Source organism: Bombina bombina, chromosome 6, assembly GCF_027579735.1.
Source record: "Bombina bombina isolate aBomBom1 chromosome 6, aBomBom1.pri, whole genome shotgun sequence".
In the NCBI taxonomy this organism is placed as follows: Eukaryota; Metazoa; Chordata; class Amphibia; order Anura; family Bombinatoridae; genus Bombina; species Bombina bombina.
Window position 1 is genome coordinate 1,052,850,386 of NC_069504.1, and position 23,950 is coordinate 1,052,874,335.

General features: G+C 39.0%; 1 protein-coding gene across 1 annotated transcript in view; it reads left to right on the plus strand.

Annotated features, from left to right (window-relative positions):
* The window catches only part of WNT5B (Wnt family member 5B), an 84,871-nt gene extending 72,679 nt beyond the window's left edge, over positions 1 to 12,192 (plus strand). The window contains exon 4 of the mRNA XM_053718849.1: positions 9,683 to 12,192. Within this exon, the coding sequence (XP_053574824.1) occupies positions 9,683 to 10,141 (459 nt within the window). The 3' untranslated portion in view covers positions 10,142 to 12,192. The remainder of the gene's footprint in view (positions 1 to 9,682) is intronic.
* The last annotated feature ends 11,758 nt before the right edge of the window (positions 12,193 to 23,950 follow it).

Consider the following 23,950-nt stretch of genomic DNA (forward strand, 5'->3'; position numbering starts at 1 on the left):
ATAAAAGTAAATCTGTACAAATTGAACATATTTCACCAAACAACGAGGGGAGAGTTATGCCGACTAACTCGCCTCACGTGTCAGTACCTGCATCTCCCGCTCGGGAGGTGCGTGATATTGTAGCGCCGAGTACATCTGGGCGGCCATTACAAATCACATTACAGGATATGGCTACTGTTATGACTGAAGTTTTGGCTAAATTACCAGAACTAAGAGGTAAGCGCGATCACTCTGGGGTGAGAACAGAGTGCGCTGATAATATTAGGGCCATGTCAGACACTGCGTCACAATTTGCAGAACATGAGGACGGAGAGCTTCATTCTGCGGGTGACGGTTCTGATCCAAACAAACTGGATTCAGACATTTCAAATTTTAAATTTAAGCTGGAAAACCTCTGTGTATTACTAGGGGAGGTGTTAGCGGCTCTGAATGATTGTAACACAGTTGCAATACCAGAGAAAATGTGTAGGTTGGATAAATATTTTGCGGTACCGTCGAGTACTGACGTTTTTCCTATACCTAAGAGACTTACTGAAATTGTTACTAAGGAGTGGGATAGACCCGGTGTGCCGTTCTCACCCCCTCCGATATTTAGAAAAATGTTTCCAATAGACGCCACCACACGGGACTTATGGCAAACGGTCCCTAAGGTGGAGGTAGCAGTTTCTACTTTAGCTAAGCGTACCACTATCCCAGTGGAGGATAGCTGTGCCTTTTCAGATCCAATGGATAAAAAGTTAGAGGGTTACCTTAAGAAAATGTTTGTTCAACAAGGTTTTATATTGCAACCTCTTGCATGCATTGCGCCTGTCACGGCTGCAGCAGCATTTTGGTTTGAGTCTCTGGAAGAGACACTTGAATCAGCTCCATTAGATGAGATTACACACAAGCTTAAAGCCCTTAAGTTAGCTAACTCATTTATTTTGGATGCCGTAGTACATTTAACTAAACTTACGGCTAAGAATTCCGGATTCGCCATTCAGGCGCGCAGAGCACTGTGGCTAAAATCCTGGTCAGCTGACGTTACTTCTAAATCTAAATTGCTTAATATACCTTTCAAAGGGCAGACCTTATTCGGGCCCGGGTTGAAAGAAATTATCGCTGACATTACAGGAGGTAAAGGCCATGCCCTGCCTCAAGACAGAGCCAAACCTAAGGCTAGACAGTCTAATTTTCGTTCCTTTCGTAATTTCAAAGCAGGAGCACCATCAACTCCCTCTGCACCAAAACAGGAAGGAGCTGTTGCTCGCTACAGACAAGGCTGGAGACCTAACCAGTCCTGGAACAAGGGCAAGCAGGCCAGGAAACCTGCTGCTGCCCCTAAGACAGCATGAATTGAGGGCCCCCGATCAGGGAACGGATCTAGTGGGGGGCAGACTTTCTCTCTTCGCCCAGGCTTGGGCAAGAGATGTCCAGGATCCCTGGGCGTTAGAGATCATATCTCAGGGATACCTTCTGGACTTCAAATCCTCTCCCCCAAGAGGGAGATTTCATCTGTCAAGGTTGTCAACAAACCAAATAAAGAAAGAGGCGTTTCTACGCTGCGTACAAGATCTTTTATTATTGGGAGTGATCCATCCGGTTCCACGGTCGGAACAAGGACAAGGGTTTTACTCAAATCTGTTTGTGGTTCCCAAAAAAGAGGGAACTTTCAGGCCAATCTTGGATTTAAAGATCCTAAACAAATTCCTAAGAGTTCCATCGTTCAAAATGGAAACTATTCGGACAATTTTACCCATGATCCAAAAGGGTCAGTACATGACCACAGTGGATTTAAAGGATGCTTACCTTCACATACCGATTCACAAAGATCATTACCGGTATCTAAGGTTTGCCTTTCTAGACAGGCATTACCAGTTTGTAGCTCTTCCATTCGGGTTGGCTACGGCTCCAAGAATCTTCACAAAGGTTCTGGGTGCTCTTCTGGCGGTACTAAGACCGCGAGGAATTTCGGTAGCTCCGTACCTAGACGACATTCTGATACAAGCTTCAAGCTTTCAAACTGCCAAGTCTCATACAGAGTTAGTACTGGCATTTCTAAGGTCGCATGGATGGAAGGTGAACGAAAAGAAGAGTTCTCTCTTTCCACTCACAAGAGTTCCCTTCTTGGGGACTCTTATAGATTCTGTAGAAATGAAGATTTACCTGACAGAAGACAGGTTAACAAAGCTTCAAAATGCATGCGTGTCCTTCATTCCATTCAACACCCGTCAGTAGCTCAATGCATGGAGGTGATCGGCTTAATGGTAGCGGCAATGGACATAGTACCCTTTGCACGCCTACATCTCAGACCGCTGCAATTGTGCATGCTAAGTCAGTGGAATGGGGATTACTCAGACTTGTCCCCTACTCTGAATCTGGATCAAGAGACCAGAAATTCTCTTCTATGGTGGCTGTCTCGGCCACATCTGTCCAGGGGGATGCCATTCAGCAGGCCGGACTGGACAATTGTAACAACAGACACCAGCCTACTAGGTTGGGGCGCTGTCTGGAATTCTCTGAAGGCTCAGGGACAATGGAATCAGGAGGAGAGTCTCCTACCAATAAACATTCTGGAATTGAGAGCAGTTCTCAATGCCCTTCTGGCTTGGCCCCAGTTAACAACTCGGGGGTTCATCAGGTTTCAGTCGGACAACATCACGACTGTAGCTTACATCAACCATCAGGGAGGGACAAGAAGCTCCCTAGCAATGATGGAAGTATCAAAGATAATTCGCTGGGCAGAGTCTCACTCTTGCCACCTGTCAGCAATCCACATCCCGGGAGTGGAGAACTGGGAGGCGGATTTCCTAAGTCGTCAGACTTTTCATCCGGGGGAGTGGGAACTTCATCCGGAGGTCTTTGCCCAAATACTTCGACGTTGGGGCAAACCAGAGATAGATCTCATGGCGTCTCGACAGAACGCCAAGCTTCCTTGTTACGGGTCCAGATCCAGGGATCCGGGAGCGGTTCTGATAGATGCTTTGACAGCACCTTGGACCTTCGGGATGGCTTATGTGTTTCCACCCTTTCCGATGCTTCCTCGATTGATTGCCAGAATCAAACAGGAGAGAGCATCAGTGATTCTAATAGCGCCTGCATGGCCACGCAGGACTTGGTATGCAGATCTAGTGGACATGTCATCCTGTCCACCTTGGTTTCTACCTCTGAAACAGGACCTTCTGATCCAGGGTCCCTTCAAACATCAAAATCTAATTTCTCTGAAGCTGACTGCTTGGAAATTGAACGCTTGATTTTATCAAAACGTGGTTTTTCTGAGTCAGTTATTGATACCTTAATACAGGCTAGGAAGCCTGTTACCATAAAGATTTACCATAAGATATGGCGCAAATACTTATATTGGTGCGAATCCAAGAGTTACTCATGGAGTAAGGTTAGGATTCCGAGGATATTGTTTTTTCTACAAGAAGGTTTAGAAAAGGGTTTATCCGCTAGTTCCTTAAAGGGACAGATTTCAGCTCTGTCCATTCTTTTACACAAACGTCTGTCAGAAGTTCCGGATGTTCAAGCTTTTTGTCAGGCTTTAGCTAGGATCAAGCCTGTGTTTAAAACTGTTGCTCCACCATGGAGTTTGAACTTAGTTCTTAATGTTTTACAGGGTGTTCCGTTTGAACCCCTTCATTCCATTGATATCAAGCTGTTATCTTGGAAAGTTCTGTTTTTAATGGCGATTTCCTCGGCTCGAAGAGTCTCTGAGTTATCTGCCTTACATTGTGATTCTCCTTATCTGATTTTTCATTCAGACAAGGTAGTTCTGCGTACTAAACCTGGGTTCCTACCTAAGGTGGTCACTAACAGGAATATCAATCAAGAGATTGTGGTTCCATCTTTGTGTCCTAATCCTTCTTCGAAGAAGGAACGTCTGCTACACAATCTAGATGTAGTCCGTGCCCTGAAATTTTATCTACAGGCAACTAAGGATTTTCGACAAACGTCTTCCCTGTTTGTCGTTTATTCTGGTCAGAGGAGAGGTCAAAAAGCTTCGGCTACCTCTCTCTCCTTTTGGCTTCGTAGCATAATACGGTTAGCCTATGAGACTGCTGGACAGCAGCCTCCTGAAAGAATTACAGCACATTCTACTAGAGCTGTGGCTTCCACTTGGGCCTTTAAGAATGAGGCTTCTGTTGAACAGATTTGCAAGGCTGCAACTTGGTCTTCTCTTCATACTTTTTCCAAATTTTACAAATTTGACACTTTTGCTTCTTCGGAGGCTGTTTTTGGGAGAAAGGTTCTTCAGGCAGTGGTTCCTTCCGTATAAAGAGCCTGCCTGTCCCTCCCGTCATCCGTGTACTTTAGCTTTGGTATTGGTATCCCAGAAGTAATGATGACCCGTGGACTGACCACACTTAACAGGAGAAAACAAAATTTATTCTTACCTGATAAATTCCTTTCTCCTGTAGTGTGGTCAGTCCACGGCCCGCCCTGTTTTTTATGGCAGGTAAAAAAATTTTTGGATTATACTCCAGTCACCACTACACCCTTTGGCTTCTCCTTTCTCGTTGGTCCTTGGTCGAATGACTGGAGGTGACGTAGAGGGGAGGAGCTATATGGCAGCTCTGCTGGGTGAATCCTCTTGCACTTCCTGTTGGGGAGGAGTTAATATCCCAGAAGTAATGATGACCCGTGGACTGACCACACTACAGGAGAAAGGAATTTATCAGGTAAGCATAAATTTTGTTTTTTGCATATATATATATATATATATATATATATATATATATATATATATATATATATATATAAACCGAGATCAGAAGAAAAGGCACTCCATAAATAATAGCAGCTCCAAGGGTGCACTTTGGAAAATATCAAAAATATCAGGCACAGAAAAGGCACTCGCTGGTTAGGTAAAACATAAGATTTAATAAGTTACATTAAAAAGCATGACGTTTCGGAGGCATTCCGCCCCCTTTATCAAATGCACGATACAGCTTGAAAAATTACAAAAGCAGTATACCCCCTCAGTAACCCCATCACCTTAAATACATGTGTGTAGCTCCATTAGACGCCGAGCCGCAAATGTGGCCCGTGTGCAGTGCTGGGCGGAAGTGACGTCATCAGCGTGAATCACGCTCAGACGTCGGTTGCCTAGGGAATATACAGACGCGGTGTATCGGCCAATGACATGGCCCAAATATCTGATTGTAAACAAAACATAACGATCAGTCTAGATACCGCAATTGATGTGTATATTCCAGGTGCCGCATAATGGTTGCTAGCATTAAAAACATAAATTTAAATTTAAAATAGATCCAACGATCCAATTGTACATATGGAGGACAAATATAAACAGTGCAGGGCATGATTAGTATAACGCTTAATTATGACATACTCTGTGATCAAACATCAACTATATACCAGAAGTGGAAAGTTGCATATTTAATATATTTTGATATTATCCAATTCATGTATTAAATCACTTAACTAGTATATATCCACTGTAATCATGTATCCCAGAGTATGGCAGAAACCTAGATACCAGAGGACAAGAACCAGAGATTTGTAGGACATGAAATGGAGCACGTAACATGTCAGTTCAAAGCATCTACTGTGCGTAAGTGAGGTTAGAGTCATTAGGTCAATATAAAGAGTCCAGAGCCACATTGATAGAACATTTAGGGTTCCATGTAGAATGGTGAAAAGTCTAGCATGGTGTTCAACCCCTTTGGTGTTAGGGTATCTAGCATGTATATCCACTTAGTCTCAAGTCTGAGCAGTTGATTGCCCCTATTGCCTCCCCTTGTTAATGGTGGCACATGGTCTATAAGCATAGTTCTAAGACTTGAGACACTATGCTTGCAACGGGCAAAGTGGCGCGCTACTGGCTGATCGGAGTCACCCTTATTAAGGGCGTCTCTAATCGCACAGCGGTGATTGGCCATACGTTCCCGGAATGTAGTGACCGTCTTGCCTATGTAGACAAGGGAGCATGGGCAAATCAACATATAAATTACATAGGTGCTCATACATGAAAGTCTATAGTTGATTTTATATCGCTTGTTGGTATGTGGGTGTTGGAACGTTTCTCCTTTCAACATGCTGTCACAAGTCACACAGTCCCCACATTTAAAGCAACCCTTCTTGTTCGACTTCAACCAGGTGGTACCCTCATAGCACTTCATGGGGTCAGTTTTTACTAGTAAGTCTCGCAAGTTTTTGGCTCGGCGATAGACAACCCTAGGGGGTTGTTTGTGCAGAAATGGTAGTGTTTTGTCGGTATTAATCAAGTCCCAATGTTTGGAGACCATGTTCTTTACATCTTGGTGCATGGGATCAAAAGTGGTGATAAAATTGAGACATTCATCTGTTGTGGTGTTGTCTTTCACGGCGACTACTGTGCCCTCTGATCGTTTCACCATTTTATCCTTAATTTCCCTAACCAGCTCATCGTCATATCCACGTGCAATTAACTTGTTGAACATCTCGTCCAACTGAATCTCTCTGTAACATGCCTCGGTATTATTACGTAGGACTCGAGTGAGTTGAGAGGCGATTATCCCATTTTTTTGATGTATGGGATGATAGCTATGAGCTTCCAATAGGGAGTTTCTGTCTGTAGGCTTGGTATATAGAGATGTACCAAATCTGCAGGCTCCTTCATTTGTCACTTTGAAGATGTTGAGGTCCAAAAAGTGGACCATATCAGCATCATATTCCATTTTAAATTTGATTGGAAGTGTCATACTATTTAGTCCATTAACCCAAGAGTTCAAACTGTCAATGGTGCCCAGCCAGATAAGAAAAACATCATCAATGTACCTGGTATAGTATACCACCTCTAACATGTCCTGGGGCCGCATAACAAACTGTTCGTACCAGGACATGTAGAGGTTGGCATATGTAGGGGCCATATTTGACCCCATAGCGGTCCCCGAGATCTGCAGGTAGAAATCCTATTTTTTTAAATAATTCGAAAAGGATTTCTACCTGCAGATCTCGGGGACCGAGATGTAAAGAACATGGTCTCCAAACATTGGGACTTGATTAATACCGACAAAACACACTACCATTTCTGCACAAACAACCCCCTAGGGTTGTCTATCGCCGAGCCCAAAACTTGCGAGACTTACTAGTAAAAACTGACCCCATGAAGTGCTATGAGGGTACCACCTGGTTGAAGTCGAACAAGAAGGGTTGCTTTAAATGTGGGGACTGTGTGACTTGTGATAGCATGTTGAAAGGAGAAACGTTCCAACACCCACATACCAACAAGCGATATAGAATCAACTATAGACTTTCATGTATGAGCACCTATGTAATTTATATGTTGATTTGCCCATGCTCCCTTGTCTACATAGGCAAGACGGTCACTACAATCACCGCTGTGCGATTAGAGACGCCCTTAATAAGGGTGACTCCGATCAGCCAGTAGCGCGCCACTTTGCCCGTTGCAAGCATAGTGTCTCAAGTCTTAGAACTATGCTTATAGACCATGTGCCACCATTAACAAGGGGAGAAAATAGGGGCAATCAACTGCTCAGACTTGAGACTAGGTGGATATACATGCTAGATACCCTAACACCAAAGGGGTTGAACACCATGCTAGACTTTTCACCATTCTACATGGAATCCTAAATGTTCTATCAATGTGGCTCTGGACTCTTTATATTGACCTAATGACTCTAACCTCGCTTACGCACAGTAGATGCTTTGAACTGACATGTTACGTGCTCCATTTCATGTCCTACAAATCTCTGGTTCTTGTCCTCTGGTATCTAGGTTTCTGCCATACCCTGGGATACATGATTACAGTGGATATATACTAGTTAAGTGATTTAATACATGAATTGGATAATATCAAAATATATTAAATATGCAACTTTCCACTTCTGGTATATAGTTGATGTTTGATCAGAGTATATGTCATAATTAAGCGTTATACTAATCATGCCCTGCACTGTTTATATTTGTCCTCCATATGTACAATTGGATCGTTGGATCTATTTTAAATTTAAATTTATGTTTTTAATGCTAGCAACCATTATGCGGCACCTGGAATATACACATCAATTGCGGTATCTAGACTGATCGTTATGTTTTGTTTACAATCAGATATTTGGGCCATGTCATTGGCCGATACACCGCGTCTGTATATTCCCTAGGCAACCGACGTCTGAGCGTGATTCACGCTGATGACGTCACTTCCGCCCAGCACTGCACACGGGTCGCATTTGCGGCTCGGCGTCTAATGGAGCTACACACATGTATTTAAGGTGATGGGGTTACTGAGGGGGTATACTGCTTTTGTAATTTTTCAAGCTGTATCGTGCATTTGATAAAGGGGGCGGAATGCCTCCGAAACGTCATGCTTTTTAATGTAACTTATTAAATGTTATGTTTTACCTAACCAGCGAGTGCCTTTTCTGTGCCTGATTATATATATATATATATATATATATATATATAATTGAAGAGAGGAAGGCACTCACCGGGTTTAACAAAGGAAATTATTTATTCCTTTACGGAAAAGGAATAAATAATTCCCTTTGTTAAACCCTATGAGTGCCTTCCTCTCTTTGATTATACTTTCCTTGATGTGCACCCCGGTACTACTCGGTAACCGTGAGTGCTAGGCCATACTACAGATATATATATATATATAACACACAGAGAAAACCCAGCACTCACTTACAAGCTCTCAGCTAAGATTTAAAAGCAAAACTGGAAAGGTTAGTCACCGCATCTGGCCAAATGGGACAAGCTCAGGTACCACGTCAAGGTCCTCTCCAATACCTGAGACCCTAAAACAGCCACACAATGCAAGCTTTCAAATCCAAACAAACTGAAAACAAAAAAAGGGTGCACAGGAATATGTAATCACCCTAGACATATACAAAACATATTTAAAAAATAAAAAGAACATTTTCTTTTATGTGAAGAACATAGGAAAGTAAGGTATTCCTAACACCTTCGGGTTTAGCGCAGTTGGTCTAGCGCAGTGTTGGTTTTGCATGCCCCATATAAGTCTAACTTTTTACTTTCAACTTGTAACACGCACACTAATGCGGGCACAATATTTTTTTACTTTGAGCGTAGTTACTGTGCGAACAAAATAAAAAATGAGCTTGGCATTATTAATCTGGCACATACTGCACCATAGATAACACTCTCTTCGTGTGTGTATACTCTCTCCCCCAGCCTTTCCTCGTGTATTCTGCTGTTGTTTAGTGCATTGATAATATACTGATTATGGTCTGACATGCAAATGTGCCTAATGTATATAATCTGACTATAAGGGATATTACCCCTAATTTTTACCTAATTTTATCATTTCTCACCACTTCTCCCTTAGAGCCTGATGATCTAACGTTTGAGAGCGGTTCATGTCACTATGCAGGGTTCTGGGTGTGAAGACACATTATAAAATAAGGGCTAAAAAAACATCATGAAAATAATTATATATTTTTTTTCCTCCCTGCTGTCGACTATTTGATCATCAGGTCCTTACTGTTCCTTTTTCCTCCAAATTACTACTCTATACAGAAAAGCATTACAACATTCTGTAGCAGCTAACTGGTTGCATATAATTGGGATACTGATGAAGATGACAATAAGCTTGATGAGACTTTCAATGCATAGTGATATCTTTGTACTGGTTAATATATTTATGCTATTCACGTTTGTGAAAATAAGCTGTGTTATTAATAATGATGACTAACAACTCTTTGTTTTTTTCTTCCAGGCAGTGTATAAACTGGCTGATGTTGCCTGCAAATGCCACGGTGTATCGGGATCCTGCAGCCTGAAGACCTGCTGGCTTCAGCTTGCCGACTTCCGCAAGGTGGGGGAATACCTGAAGGAGAAGTACGACAGTGCAGCTTCAATGCGTTTAAACAAACGTAACAAGCTTGAGCAAGTTAACCAACGGTTCAATTCTCCTACTGATGAGGATCTAGTGTATTTGGACACCAGCCCCGACTACTGTTTACGAAACGAGACCACTGGATCACTAGGAACGCAAGGCCGGCTTTGCAATAAAACATCGGAAGGCATGGATGGCTGTGAGCTGATGTGTTGTGGTCGGGGTTATGACCAGTTTAAGACGGTACAGGTAGAACGTTGTCACTGCAAGTTTCACTGGTGCTGCTTTGTTAAATGCAAGAAGTGTACTGAAATTGTGGACCAATATGTGTGCAAATAGCTTGCACCTACCTTAAGCACCTGAAATACTCTGATGCCCCCTTATCACCACCACGCACTCAGTGCCTCTCACCCCCATTAACTCGGATATTAGGGGGCAAAATATATATTTATAGGGTATAAAATTAAATATATATATGTAGATATATATATATTATATGTGTATAAAGGAATAGGACTTTAAGAATGAATACACTGTTTTTACGAAAACACAGCAAGACATTACAGTTTGTTCATTTAAACTACTGGTTGGACAGCTTTTTGCAAGGTCATAAGTAAATTGTGTAGGGTTCACTGCTGTCACAGACTGGCAAATTGGAAGTAGCGGAACCTCTACATGGAGGAGCCCTGCACAGCTGCTGGAGAGAGGAATGGGAGATCCAGCAGCCTCAATGATCTCTGCCCAGCACTTTTATGTCGCCAAAATCTCTGTTGGAAAGATGAAAGTAACTTCAGAAGGGGACTTGGAGACAGCCAAAGCAGTGTTTGTGGCACTAAAAGACTGAGCCACAGATTGACAGACTATGTGCTATGAAGCTGTATGTTCTTTCCCATAGACTTCTATACCCCAAGAATACTTTTGTTGTATGTGGGGATCACTACTTTTTGCCTAAACAAAATATTGCTCTCCCTTCGCCAGAAAGTATATAAAAACAGCCTAACATCTGTAGTTAGGACACAGATACTCCAACATTTAAAACAGTATAGCATGTTGCCATGTTTAGTTATTTGAGTATCTATTTGCATACATATCCTCTTTAGAATCGGCACTACTGGAAACTTGCTATTTCTCTGTATACATTTACATCTGTAGCAAAGAATAATATCATTGTGTAATAACAGGGCTTATATGAAAAGTAGGAGACACACAGAATAACAAGAAGCCGGATACACATTGTTTTAGACGCACAGGTTTTTTTTTTTTTTATAAATGCATAGTTATTGGTTAAATAATTCAAAACGTTAGGAGCCAGATGTAAAACGTTAGGAGCAGTGGCGCCAGGATTTGTCAAGCCGTGGTGTAATACATATTGCAGTGAATAATAATATCACTGTTCATCTATGATGCTAAAAATACTACACCAAAAAACACTCAATATTCCTTCGCAAGCAACTCATAGTTATGCATATTCTTAACTATCCACAGATAATTTAAATTTCAGTTTTCTTAAAAGTCAACAAAATACAGCATTGCTTTTAGAAGCCACACTAACATTTTAGCAATCAGAATGTGCAAATATTCATACACATGGGCTGAGGCGCAGTGGGTGAAGTCTCCACTGTACTCACAATTGTAGAAGTCCGGCCCCTACTGATATATATTGATTGAATTATGCAGATTTAAATGTTTATACATAGCTGTGTATTTATGTGTGTATATATGTACAGGGTGAAAAGTCCAGAGATTGATGAGTGGGCGTATTGCTCAAAATTTGTCAATCAGATTCTACTTACACCCCTGTACATACAATTCATTATATAAATCAAAATAATTTATAAGACATGATGTATTTCTGTTCCTGTGACATTCTGTTTTTTAAGTACATCAATAGCTTTAATTAAGTCGGGCTTTTCAATGGAAAGATCTGCAATGCTTATTACTGCTATACAATTCAGCTTTTGGAAGGGCTCTGTAGTCATCCCATAACTAACAGAAACGGCAATATTATAAGAAATGTAACCCCTTAGCTTACGGATATGATAACAATAGACTGTAGATCTTTTTAAGGTACTTCTGGCACAGCTAGGGTTAAGCCCATCACGTGTTCATTCATTTGTAATTTTGGATTTGCTATTTATTTCCACCAAGTTCATTTTTTTTTCTCTCCCCCCACAATATTGAGAAAATAAAATAAACCTTTTTCTCTGTGTCTAGAGGTACATGTCTGAACATCTGTGCAACAGCACGTGTGTAAATATTGTAAGAACCGCCTTCTTTCCTCTGATGGGGTCATCAAGAGGTTCGTTGTAAAGGTCATTTCTATGCTTTGTATGTATGAAAATAATGTATCTTAAAAGATTTAACACAAAAAAAACAAACTTAAGAATCTACATGGAAATGTTGTGTTGTTCATTGCACTTACAAATAACATGTACTGTATTAAACACAAAATATTACCAGTACACGTCTGAAGCCAGACATTTTAATTCAGTATAAACAATATATATTTAATTGCATTCCTAAATGTCTGAGCATAATGAAATATACATACATGATAAATGTTATTGTAAGGTTTTTTTCAAACTTGACATTGGTCTTGAACTTGTATTCACTAGGAAAAAAAAGTAAGGTCTGTGCTATAAGAATACAGGCAACATAATCTATACATACTGCTTATGTTTTTTTACATAAATAATCATACACTTGGGATCCTATTCATTAAAATAAATGTATAAACACTCACTAAAAGTATAAATTAATGTGAGGAAAAAAGGTCAGTCATAAATGGTCTTAATATTAAATTACTTTGTTCCAAAGTGTCAATCGAAATATACTAGAAAATACTGCAGTGTTCTCCCCAGAACCTATTGAGGGCCAGATTACATGTGGTGCACTGTTTAGCGCTTTCGCTAGCGTACAAACACCGCCAGAAGTAAACGTTTAACGTGCGTGGGTTAGAGCATGTATTACAAGTTGAAAGTAAAATGATTGCGTGTGAGCAAAAGCCAACGTGCACTAACTTTAAGACTTTGGATATCGCAACCACACTAACGTCTTCTCACCATAGACTTCAATGGAGAGTGGAACAAAACCTAACACTTATTGCTTGTGCACTAACCCAACAGGTGATAAAGGGGCAGTCTACTCCAGAATTTTTATTTTTTTAAAAGATAGATAATACCTTTATTACTCATTCCCCAGTTTTGCTTAACCAACACTGTTATAGTAAAATACCTTTTTACCTCTGTGATTACCTTGTATCTAAGCCTCTGCAGACTGCCCCCTTATTTCTTTTCTTTTGACAGACTTGCATTTTAGCCAATCAGTGCTAAAATGAATATAGGTATACATACAGCATACATAGATATATATAGGAATATCTATTTAAACATACAAAAAACAAATTGAAGAACATTGGAATGTAAAATGTTTACAGTACATACACAGTAAAACACATTAATAAATATTAAAATTGAATTAAAGATTTTTCATATTCTCAGGTATATGAAGGGAAAGGGCTTCAAAGTATATAACAAAAAAGAGGGGTTTTAGGAGACAGGAGACTCCTTCAGCCAAAACTATGCAGCAAAGGAATTATTGTATAAGTCCAAAATACATTAGTAATATTATGAGAGGAGCCCACTCTCGCTATCCGACAATTGTATTTATGTCAATTTCAGTATATGACTTCGGTACCCCAACAAAAGTTCTCTCACATAGTAATAAAGTAGAGTAGTATAAGGGCTTACCCTGTCACTGTCCGAAGTTCCTCATAGAAACCGCCAAATCGTGGGCGTAAGGACAGCTTGCTGCCAACACTAAGCACAGAAATGGCCGATGCTCCAATCCCTGATAACTATGTTACCGGAAGGTGACCTGGCTGTGTCTGTGGTTTTTTGTACAACTCCAAATCCTGGACGTCTTAACTCTCTCCGGAGGTGCTTCAACCTCTCCTAGTCAGGCTCGAGCAAAACCACTCCGTTGTCGGTAGAGCCATAGTAGCTCCAGACCGCTCACCTCCAACGCCAAGTCGTGGGTATGTGCTGATTCAGCCAATCCGCATAAGGCACTCGGGAGGAAGCTGGTCAATGCTTCAAACGGAGAGTGAATAGGGGGATTCTTTCACTAGGGTTGTCCATAGCTTGGTGGGCTCAAAAACTCTCAGGCAAGGGTGGAAAAGGCTCAGATGCTGGACATATACGATAAAGCAAAAAAGAGAAAGAACTGAGCAGTATCCAAAAGTATATAAAACTTAGCATTTATTCACCCATAATGGTATTAAAAAGTCCATAGTTACACCACCATATAAAATACAAAATAGTTCAGAAAACAGCTGTATAGATAAGCATACGCGTTTCAGCAGAAGCTGTATTTATAGCTTAACTAGACAAGGAGAAACACATTCTTATATTTCCCCACCTACACAGCCATTGGTTAAAACAAAACAGAAACAGCTGAAGAATGAACAGTGTAATAACAAAGAACATCCTGAAAGGGACTTATATTCAGTAAATCTTACACACATAAGAAAAACAATATAGTAGCCTAAGGGGCATATGTATCAAGCTCCGAATGAAGCTTGATGCCCCATGTTTCTGGCAAGCCTGCAGGCTCGCCAGAATCAGCAGTTATGAAGCAGCGGTCACAAAGACCGCTGCTCCATAACCTGTCCGCCTGCTCTGAGCAGACGGACAGACATCGCCGGAAATCAACCCGATTGAGTACGATCGGGTTGATTGACACCCCCTGCTGGCGGCCTATTGGCCGCGATTCTGCAGGGGGCGGCGTTGCACCAGCAGCTCTTGTGAGCTGCTGGTGCAATGCTGAATACGGCGAGCGTATTGCTCGCTGTATTCAGCGAGGTCTGTCGGACCTGATCCACACTGTCGGATCAGGTCTGACAGACCTTGATAAATATGGGCCTAAGAGTTAATGATCACAATAGTTACCTACTCATACTATGACTCAATTAGGATAATGAAACCGGCATTGGTAATCTCACATATGTATATACACAGTCATAAATACAAACTAATTGACGTGTTGTTCATGGCACCTCCTATATTATAAAGCACTAGCTAATAAACTTCAATACTTTATGTGTGCTTACAATCTAAACCAATGTGCCTAATCATCCCTAAGATATTTCTATCGTTTGAAGAAGTATGATGTATGTTAAAAACGACTGCACTTAATGGATAAAGAAGACTAAGAGTCTGGCACTATTACACTAAAAGGTTATCATCTTGCAAACCTATGATATATTCACTTGTTAACCATAATGTAGTCCTTGTTAGGAATTATCCAAATAAATAATAAAATTAAATTAAGTTATATTCCTATACTACTACACCTTAGAGAAATCGATCCCGTATACTTCCTATCTAAAGGTGGATGACTTAACCACTATGCTATAGATGTAATGAGTACAATGGGAGAAATAAGCTGTGTAAAATAGCTATCCGCTCAAAAGAAAAGGGGCAAAAATCCACCCTAATCAATATGGTTATATTTTATATATATATATATCTATATACACATGTATCTCCCTATCTGTGCTGGAAATATGATGTAAGCCTGTGGTGAGAAAAAATGAATAACAAGTATAGAACTTAGACATATATCTTTATACCTGCCAATAATTGAGCAAATCGTATTCAGAATTAAAACCCAAGGGGACTCTTGTCTCCAACCTCAAGATCCAATACATCTCATTTTTACTGAGAATTTTATTCTTATCCCCCCTCTCTTGGGGACAATGGTTTTGTCAATTATCTGCCACCTGAAGGACTCAAGGCTTTTGTTGTGACAGAGGGCAAAATGCTGGACCAAAGGGGTGGTAGATTTACCGATAGATATAGTAGAGAAATGCTCTCTAATTCGTGACCCCACATCACATGTTTTTTGTCCAACATACTGTCGTCTGCACAAAATACAAGTAAAAGATAAATTACGTAAGAATAGTTGCAATTCAAACAATGTTTGATATCAAAACACTCCTGGGTAATTTCAGATTTAAATGTTTTGGACAATAATGCGTACTCACATGGTTTACATTTATTTCTACCACATTTAAACATCCCTAGGTGTGTGAGCCATGAACTCTGGGTAGTCTGTAATGGAGGCAGATCAGATGGAGAAATCATATTTCCAATCGTCTTTCCTCGCCTGAAGGAGCACCTAATACCCTCTTCTACACAGGATACAAGCTTGTCATCAGCATTGAGAAGCTTAAAATTCTTCTTCACAATGCCACAGATCTGTTTGTATTGACTGCTGTGGCCCGTTACAAACGTGACACCTCCAAACTTATACTTGGTCTGATTACAATTACCTTCCCACTGTTCACTCAGAAGTTGATCTCGATTAATTTTCGCTACTTCCTTGTTAGCATGATTAATAACCCTATTGGGGTATCCTCTCTGTCTCAAATGGGTACCAAGTTCCTCTGCCCTTTCTTGATAAAGGATGTGATCACTGCAGTTTCTTTTGAGACGAACATACTGTCCCTTAGCTACTGCATACGGAACAAATTGTGGATGGCAGGATTTGGCATAAAGCAGGGAATTCCCTGCTATAGGTTTCCTGTACACGTCCGTACTCACTCTACCATCTATTCCTGCCTGAAGTGTCACATCCAAATAATTAATGGACTCTTTCTGATACTCAAACGTGAATGCCAAATTCAAATCATTAGTATTCAACCAGTTGACAAACAAATTAGCCATTTGATGATCTCCTCTAAAAATGAAGATGAGATCATCAATAGATCTCTTATAAAAAGAGATGTAATCTCGATAGGGGTTTCCATCTCCAAATATGTGTGAAGGCCCCACCAACCTAAAAACAGATTAGCATATGAGGGGGCAAACTTTGCCCCCATAGCTGTCCCACATATCTGGAGATAGAACACCCCCTCAAACTTAAAGAAATTGTGTGAAAGGAGAAAATTGGTGACCTCAATAAATTCCTGGAACTCAGGAGTATAATCTGTGTATTCCTTCAAAAAGAACCTTATAGCTTCCAACCCCTTCTGATGAGGGATGGAAGAATATAAGGCTACTACATCCACAGAGAGCCAAGAATCAGCATTGTAAATCCAAGTAGTTTCACTCACTAGTTTCAAGATGTGCTTGGTGTCCCTTAAAGGACCAGTCAACACATTAGATTTGCATAATCAACAAATGCAAGATAACAAGACAATGCAATAGCACTTAGTTTGAACTTCAAATGAGTAGTAGATTTTTTTATAACAAATTTCAAAGTTATGTATATTTCCACTCCCCTTGTACCATGTGATAGCAATCAGCCAATCACAAATGCATATACGTATAGTCTGTGAATTCTTGCACATGCTCAGTAGGATCTGGTGACTCAAAAATTGTAAATATAAAAGACTGTGCACATTTTTTTTAATGGAAGTAAATTGGAAAGTTGTTTAAAATTACATACTGTATCTGAATCATGAAAATGTAATTTAACCTGAGTGTCCCTTTAAATAACTTTAATGAAACCACCAAGAGGCGAAAAATTGCATCAAGCCACTGAGATAAATGTTCCAACAGTGACACAATTCCACTCACTATTGGACGGCCCTTCACCTCCACTAAGGATTTGTGCACCTTAGGGAGGTGATGGAATATGGGTACAATTGGATTAGAAACATATAAAAAGTCTGCTGTCTCTTTGTCAATATAACCCTTATCTCTGGCATCATCTATAAGATGAGAGAGTTTTTTTTTAAAGATCTTAGTAGGGTCAGATGGCAATATTCTATAGTTGTGTATATCATCTAGCTTCCTGAATGTAAGCATCTCTATCTAATACAACAACAGAGTCGCCCTTTTCAGATGATTTAATCACTATTTCTTTAAATTGTTTAAGATCGTTAAGGGCTTTTCTCTCCTGAAAGTTTAGATTAGATGATTTGTCCTCTCTAGAAATTTGTGTATGTAGGGATTTTAAATCCTTTTCAACCCTTCTATAAGAAGGTCTCTACTACAGGACCCCTACTATGTATGGGATAGAATGAGGAAGGGTTTTTAAACCCACAGAAACTGTTACAAATGCCTTCCTCCCTGACAGCTCCAGTGTCATCCCACAGGATGCTTTCAAGTGTAACAATATCAACAGCTTGGTCAAACGTGCAATCTGATCTGTCTTCAGAATTGCCCATGCTGATATTCACTGGAGCTGAGGAAGGTAGCATACCATCACTAGATAAATGTTTACGTAGGGTAATGTTTCTAATAAGCCGATTCACATCCAATATTGTTTGGAACATATTAAAGTCATTAAAGGGTACAAAGTTTAAACCATATCCTAACACTTTAAATTGAATTGGAGATAGAACCTTATTAGACAAATTGATCACATTTTAGGTTTGTACTTCATCTGAGGCCTGTTGCCTCTGAGCTGATATCTGTTTGGCATATTTTGTGTGAGACCTCCCCCTGTAGGTTGTAAGTGGGCAAGTGGAAAAACCTGCTCTATTTGTCAACACGTCAATTAGTTTGTATTTATGACTGTGTATATACATATGTGAGATTACCAATGCCGGTTTCATTATCTTAATTGAGTCATAGTATGAGTAGGTAACTATTGTGATCATTAACTCTTAGGCTACTATATTGTTTTTCTTATGTGTGTAAGATTTACTGAGGATAGGTCCCTTATAGATGATGCCAGAGATAAGGGATATATTGACAAGGAGACATCAGACTTTTTATATGTTTCTAATCCAATTGTACCCATATTCCATCACCTCCCTAAGGTGCACAAATCCTTAGTGGAGGTGAAGGGCCATCCAATAGTGAGCGGAATTGGCTCACTGTTGGAACATTTATCTCAGTGGCTTGATGTAATTTTTCGCCCCTTGGTGGTTTCATTAAAGAGTTATTTAAGGGACACCAAGCAAATCTTGAAACTAGTGAGTGAAACTACTTGGGTTTACAATGTTGATTCTTAGCTCTCTGTGGATGTAGTAGCCTTATATTCTTCCACCCCTCATCAGAAGGGGTTGGAATCTATAAGGTTCTTTTTGAAGGAATACACAGATTATACTCCTGAGTTCCAGGAATTTATTATTGAGGTCACCAATTTTCTCCTTTCACACAATTTCTTTAAGTTTGAGGGGTTGTTCTATCTCCAGATATGTGGGACAGCTATGGGGGCAACGTTTGCTCCCTCATATGCTAACCTGTTTTTAGGTTGGTGGGAGCTGTCCCACATATTTGGAGATGGAAACCCCTATCGAGATTACATCTCTTTTTATAAGAGATATGATTATCTCATCTTTATTTTTAGAGGAGATCGTCAAATGGCTAATTTGTTTGTCAACTGGTTGAATACTAATGATTTGAATTTGGCATTCACGTTTGAGTATCGGAAAGAGTCCATTAATTATTTGGATGTGACACTTAAGGCAGGAATAGATGTAGAGTGAGTACGGACGTGTACAGGAAACCTATAGCAGGGAATTCCCTGCTTCATGCCAAATCCTGCCATCCAGAATTTGTTCCGTATGCAGTAGCTAAGGGACAGTATGTTCATCTCAAAAGAAACTGCAGTGATCACATCCTTTATCAAGAAAGGGCAGAGGAACTTGGTACCCGTTTGAGACAGAGAGGATACCCCAATAGGGTTATTAATTGTGTTGACAAGGAAGTAGAGAAAATTAATCGAGATCACCTTCTGAGTGAACAGTGGGAAGGTAATTGTAATCAGACCAAGAATAAGTTTGAAGGTGTCACGTTTGTAATGGGCCACAGCAGTCAATACAAACAGATCTGTGGCATTGTGAAGAAGCATTTTAAGCTTCTCAATGCTGATGACAAGCTCATATCCTGTGTAGAAGAGGGTATTAGGTGCTCCTTCAGGCGAGGAAAGACGATTGGAAATATGATTTCTCCATCTGATCTGCCTCCATTACAGACTACCCAGAGTTCATGGCTCACACACCTAGGGATGTTTAAATGTGGTAGAAATGAATGTAAACCATTTGAGTACGCATTATTGTCCAAAACATTTAAATCTGAAATTACCCAGGAGTGTTTTGATATCAAACATTGTTTGAATTGCAACTCTTCTTACGTAATTTATCTTATCACTTGTGTTTTGTGCAGACGACAGTATGTTGGACAAACAACACGTGATATGGGGTCACAAATTAGAGAGCATTTTTCTACTATATCTATCAGTAAATCTACCACCCCTTTGGTCCAGCATTTTGCCCTCTGTCACAACAAAAGCCTTGAGTCCTTCAGGTGGCAGATAATTGACAAAACCATTCTCCCCAAGAGAGGGGGGGGATAAGAATAAAATTCTCAGTAAAAATGAGATGTATTGGATCTTGATGTTGGAAACAAGAGTCCCCTTGGGTTTTAATTCTGAATACGATTTGATCAATCATTGGCAGGTATAAAGATATATGTCTAAGTTCTATACTTGTTATTTATTTTTTCTCACCACAGGCTTACATCATATTTCCAGCACAGATAGGGAGATACGTGTGTATATAGATATATATATATAAAATATAACCATATTGATTAGGGTGGATTTTTGCCCCTTTTCTTTTGAGCGGATAGCTATTTTACACAGCTTATTTCTCCCATTGTACTCATTACATCTATAGCATAGTGGTTAAGTCATCCACCTTTAGATAGGAAGTATACAGGATCGATTTGTCTAAGGTGTAGTAGTATAGGAATATAACTTAATTTAATTTTATTATTTATTTGGATAATTCCTAACAAGGACTACATTATGGTTAACAAGTGAATATATCATAGGTTTGCAAGATGATAACCTTTTAGTGTAATAGTGCCAGACTCTTAGTCTTCTTTATCTATTAAGTGCAGTCGTTTTTGAACATACATCATACTTTTTCAAACGATAGAAATATCTTAGGGATGATTAGGCACATTGGTTTAGATTGTAAGCACACATAAAGTATTGAAGTTTATTAGCTAGTGCTTTATAATTTAGGAGGTGCCATGAACAACACGTCAATTAGTTTATATTTATGACTGTGTATATACATATGTGAGATTACCAATGCCGGTTTCATTATCTTAATTGAGTCATAGTATGAGTAGGTAACTATTGTGATCATTAACTCTTAGGCTACTATATTGTTTTTCTTATGTGTGTAAGATTTACTGAGGATAGGTCCCTTTCAGGATGTTCTTTGTTATTACACTGTTTATTCTTCAGCTGTTTCTGTTTTGTTTTAACCAATGGCTGTGTAAGTGGGGACATTTAAGAATGTGTTTCTCCTTGTCTAGTTAAGCTATGAATACGGCTTCTGCTGAAACGCGTATGCTTATCTATACAGCTGTTTTCTGAACTATTTTGTATTTTATATGGTGGTGTAACTATGGACTTTTTTATACCATTATGGGTGAATAAATGCTAAGTTTTATATACTTTTGGATACTGCTCAGTTTTTTCTCTTTTTTGCCTCCAAAGTATATATACCTATGTATATATGTGTGTGTATATACATATATACATATAAATCCATATGTATATATACACACATACATACACATATATGTATGTACAGTACTGTGCAAAAGTCTTATGCTACCATTGTTGATTTAGCAAAGTTTTAATGATCATCCATATTTATTTTTCGGTCTCTTTATTAGGATACAAACAGAATATACAGGAAATATGTACACAAAATATAATAAACTCAATTTTCAGAACAAAATAGCTTCTTCAGGCAAATGTCAGTATTTAGTGTAACCTCCCTTGGCACTAAGCACATCTTTAACTATTTTGGGGAGACTGTCCTGAAGTTTTCTGAAGTAATCTTATGGAATATTATACCAGGCTTCTTTCAACACTTCCCAGAGTTCTTCTTTACATTTAGGTTGTCTTTTATGTATTTCTCTGTCCAGATGATCCCATACTGGCTCTATAATATTTAGGTCTGGACTCTGTAGGGGCCAGTCCATGACTGTCAGTGTTTTATCAGCTGTTTTTCTCTCCAAATATGATTTCGGGATTTTTAATATGCTGAAAAATAAAACCATTCCCAATCAGGCGCTTTCCAGAAGGAATGGCATGATGAATTAAAATCTGTCTGTACTTTTCAGCATTCACGATCCCATCAATTCAGACAATATCGCCAACACTGACAGAAATACAGCCCCAAACCAGGACAGACCCTCCACCATGTTTCACTGAAGGCTACAAACACTCATTATTCTATCTCTCTCCAACTCTTATCACATATTGTCAAGGATTGAAGCCAAAAATGCCAAACTTGGATTTGTCACTCCTTAATACTCGTTTCCACTTCATTCCAGTCTTTGTGAGCTTTGGCATATCTTAGCCTTTTCACCCTTCCACAGAGACCATTCCTGATCAAGCTTCTTCAGACTGTAGAAGGGTCAACTTGGCATCCCGATAAAGCTGCCAGATGCTGAGCCAGGTCCCTGCTGGACTTTTTCCAGTCTCAAATAAGAAGCTCTGAGAAACTTCTCATCAGATTTTAAAAATTTTCTTGGCCTTCCAGTCCTTGACCTCTCCTGATTCTTTAAATTTCTTTATATCACATCTTGAGTATCCAGTTTGTTTGATTTCCCTTTGAGAGTGGTCTTGCTTATGCAAAAGTTGATATCTATATAACTTACTCTAGCTCCTAGGAGTCAAGGTCCCTAGCTGTCCCTTAATGCATACAGTAAAATTAATTCAAAATCCAAGGAGCGCCTTATTAGAGGCTAAGGGTATATACTCAAAATTATATCATTTATTGAACAACATAAAATGTTTAAAAACAGATATTTCACAATTTAAACAATTACACATAAAAACATGGATCCATGTATTAAAAAAGCAACAGTACAATGGGGTCCTGACTTGACAATGGTTTATAATTGTAATTGATTATGTCCAGATTAGTTGATCCCACAGATTAGGAGTAAGGGTAAGTGTCACCAACCCTTTTAGGGATATTGAGTTCCTCTTCTTGTTTTAAAAAATGCAAAATGTGATTTAAATGTGAATAAATCCCATATTAAAATATAAAAATAGTGCCAAAAATATATAAATAATTGGTGAAAAAAATATATAATTAGTGGAAAAACATAACTCCTTAGGTGAAAAAATTGGTAAAAAAATGTGAATAAAAATAATAGATCTATTAAAAATAAAAGTAAAATGAAAAATAAAATGAAAAAAAGTGAAAAAAGGGGGAATAATTCAGGATGGGAGTATATCCAATTGGTTATATAATGTTTAACATCCAAAAATATGATAAGCGTGATTGTGTTGTATATAGATGTTGAATTATTATAGTCCATCCTGTGAATATGTCCTCAAGGTGTGAATATAAGAATGATAAAGTGTGAATGGAAAGAAATCCGGTCTTTGTCCAAGATGTAGTCCCTTAATGTTAATCCTGTAAATACAAATATAACATAGTGCAATACTGCTACTAAAATCATGATTAAAATCAGAATAATGCTTACCATTTGTTGTCAACGCGTTTCGGCCCTTCTTTAGGCCTTTATCACGACAATCACGCTTATCACATTTTTGGATGTTAAACATTATATAACCAATTGGATATACTCCCATCCTGAATTATCCCCCCTTTTTTCATTTTATTTTTCATTTTATTTTTAATAGATTTATTATTTTTATTCACATTTTTTTACCAATTTTTTCACCTAAGGAGTTATGTTTTTCCACTAATTATATATATTTTTTTCACCAATTATTTATATATTTTTGGCACTATTTTTATATTTTAATATGGGATTTATTCACATTTAAATCACATTGTGCATTTTTTAAAACAAGAAGAGGAACTCAATATCCCTAAAAGGGTTGGTGACACTTACCCTTACTCCTATCTGTGGGATCAACTAATCTGGACATAATCAATTACAATTATAAACCATTGTCCAATCAGGACCCCATTGTACTGTTGCTTTTTTAATACATGGATCCATGATTTTATATGTAATTGTATAAATTGTGAAATATCTGTTTTTAAACATTTTATGTTGTTCAATAAATTATATAATTTTGAGTATATACCCTTAGCCTCTAATTAGGCGCTCCTTGGATTTTGAATTAATTTTACTGATGCAAAAGTTGGTTTTATTAGCAAGTTTACAGTTAATTAAA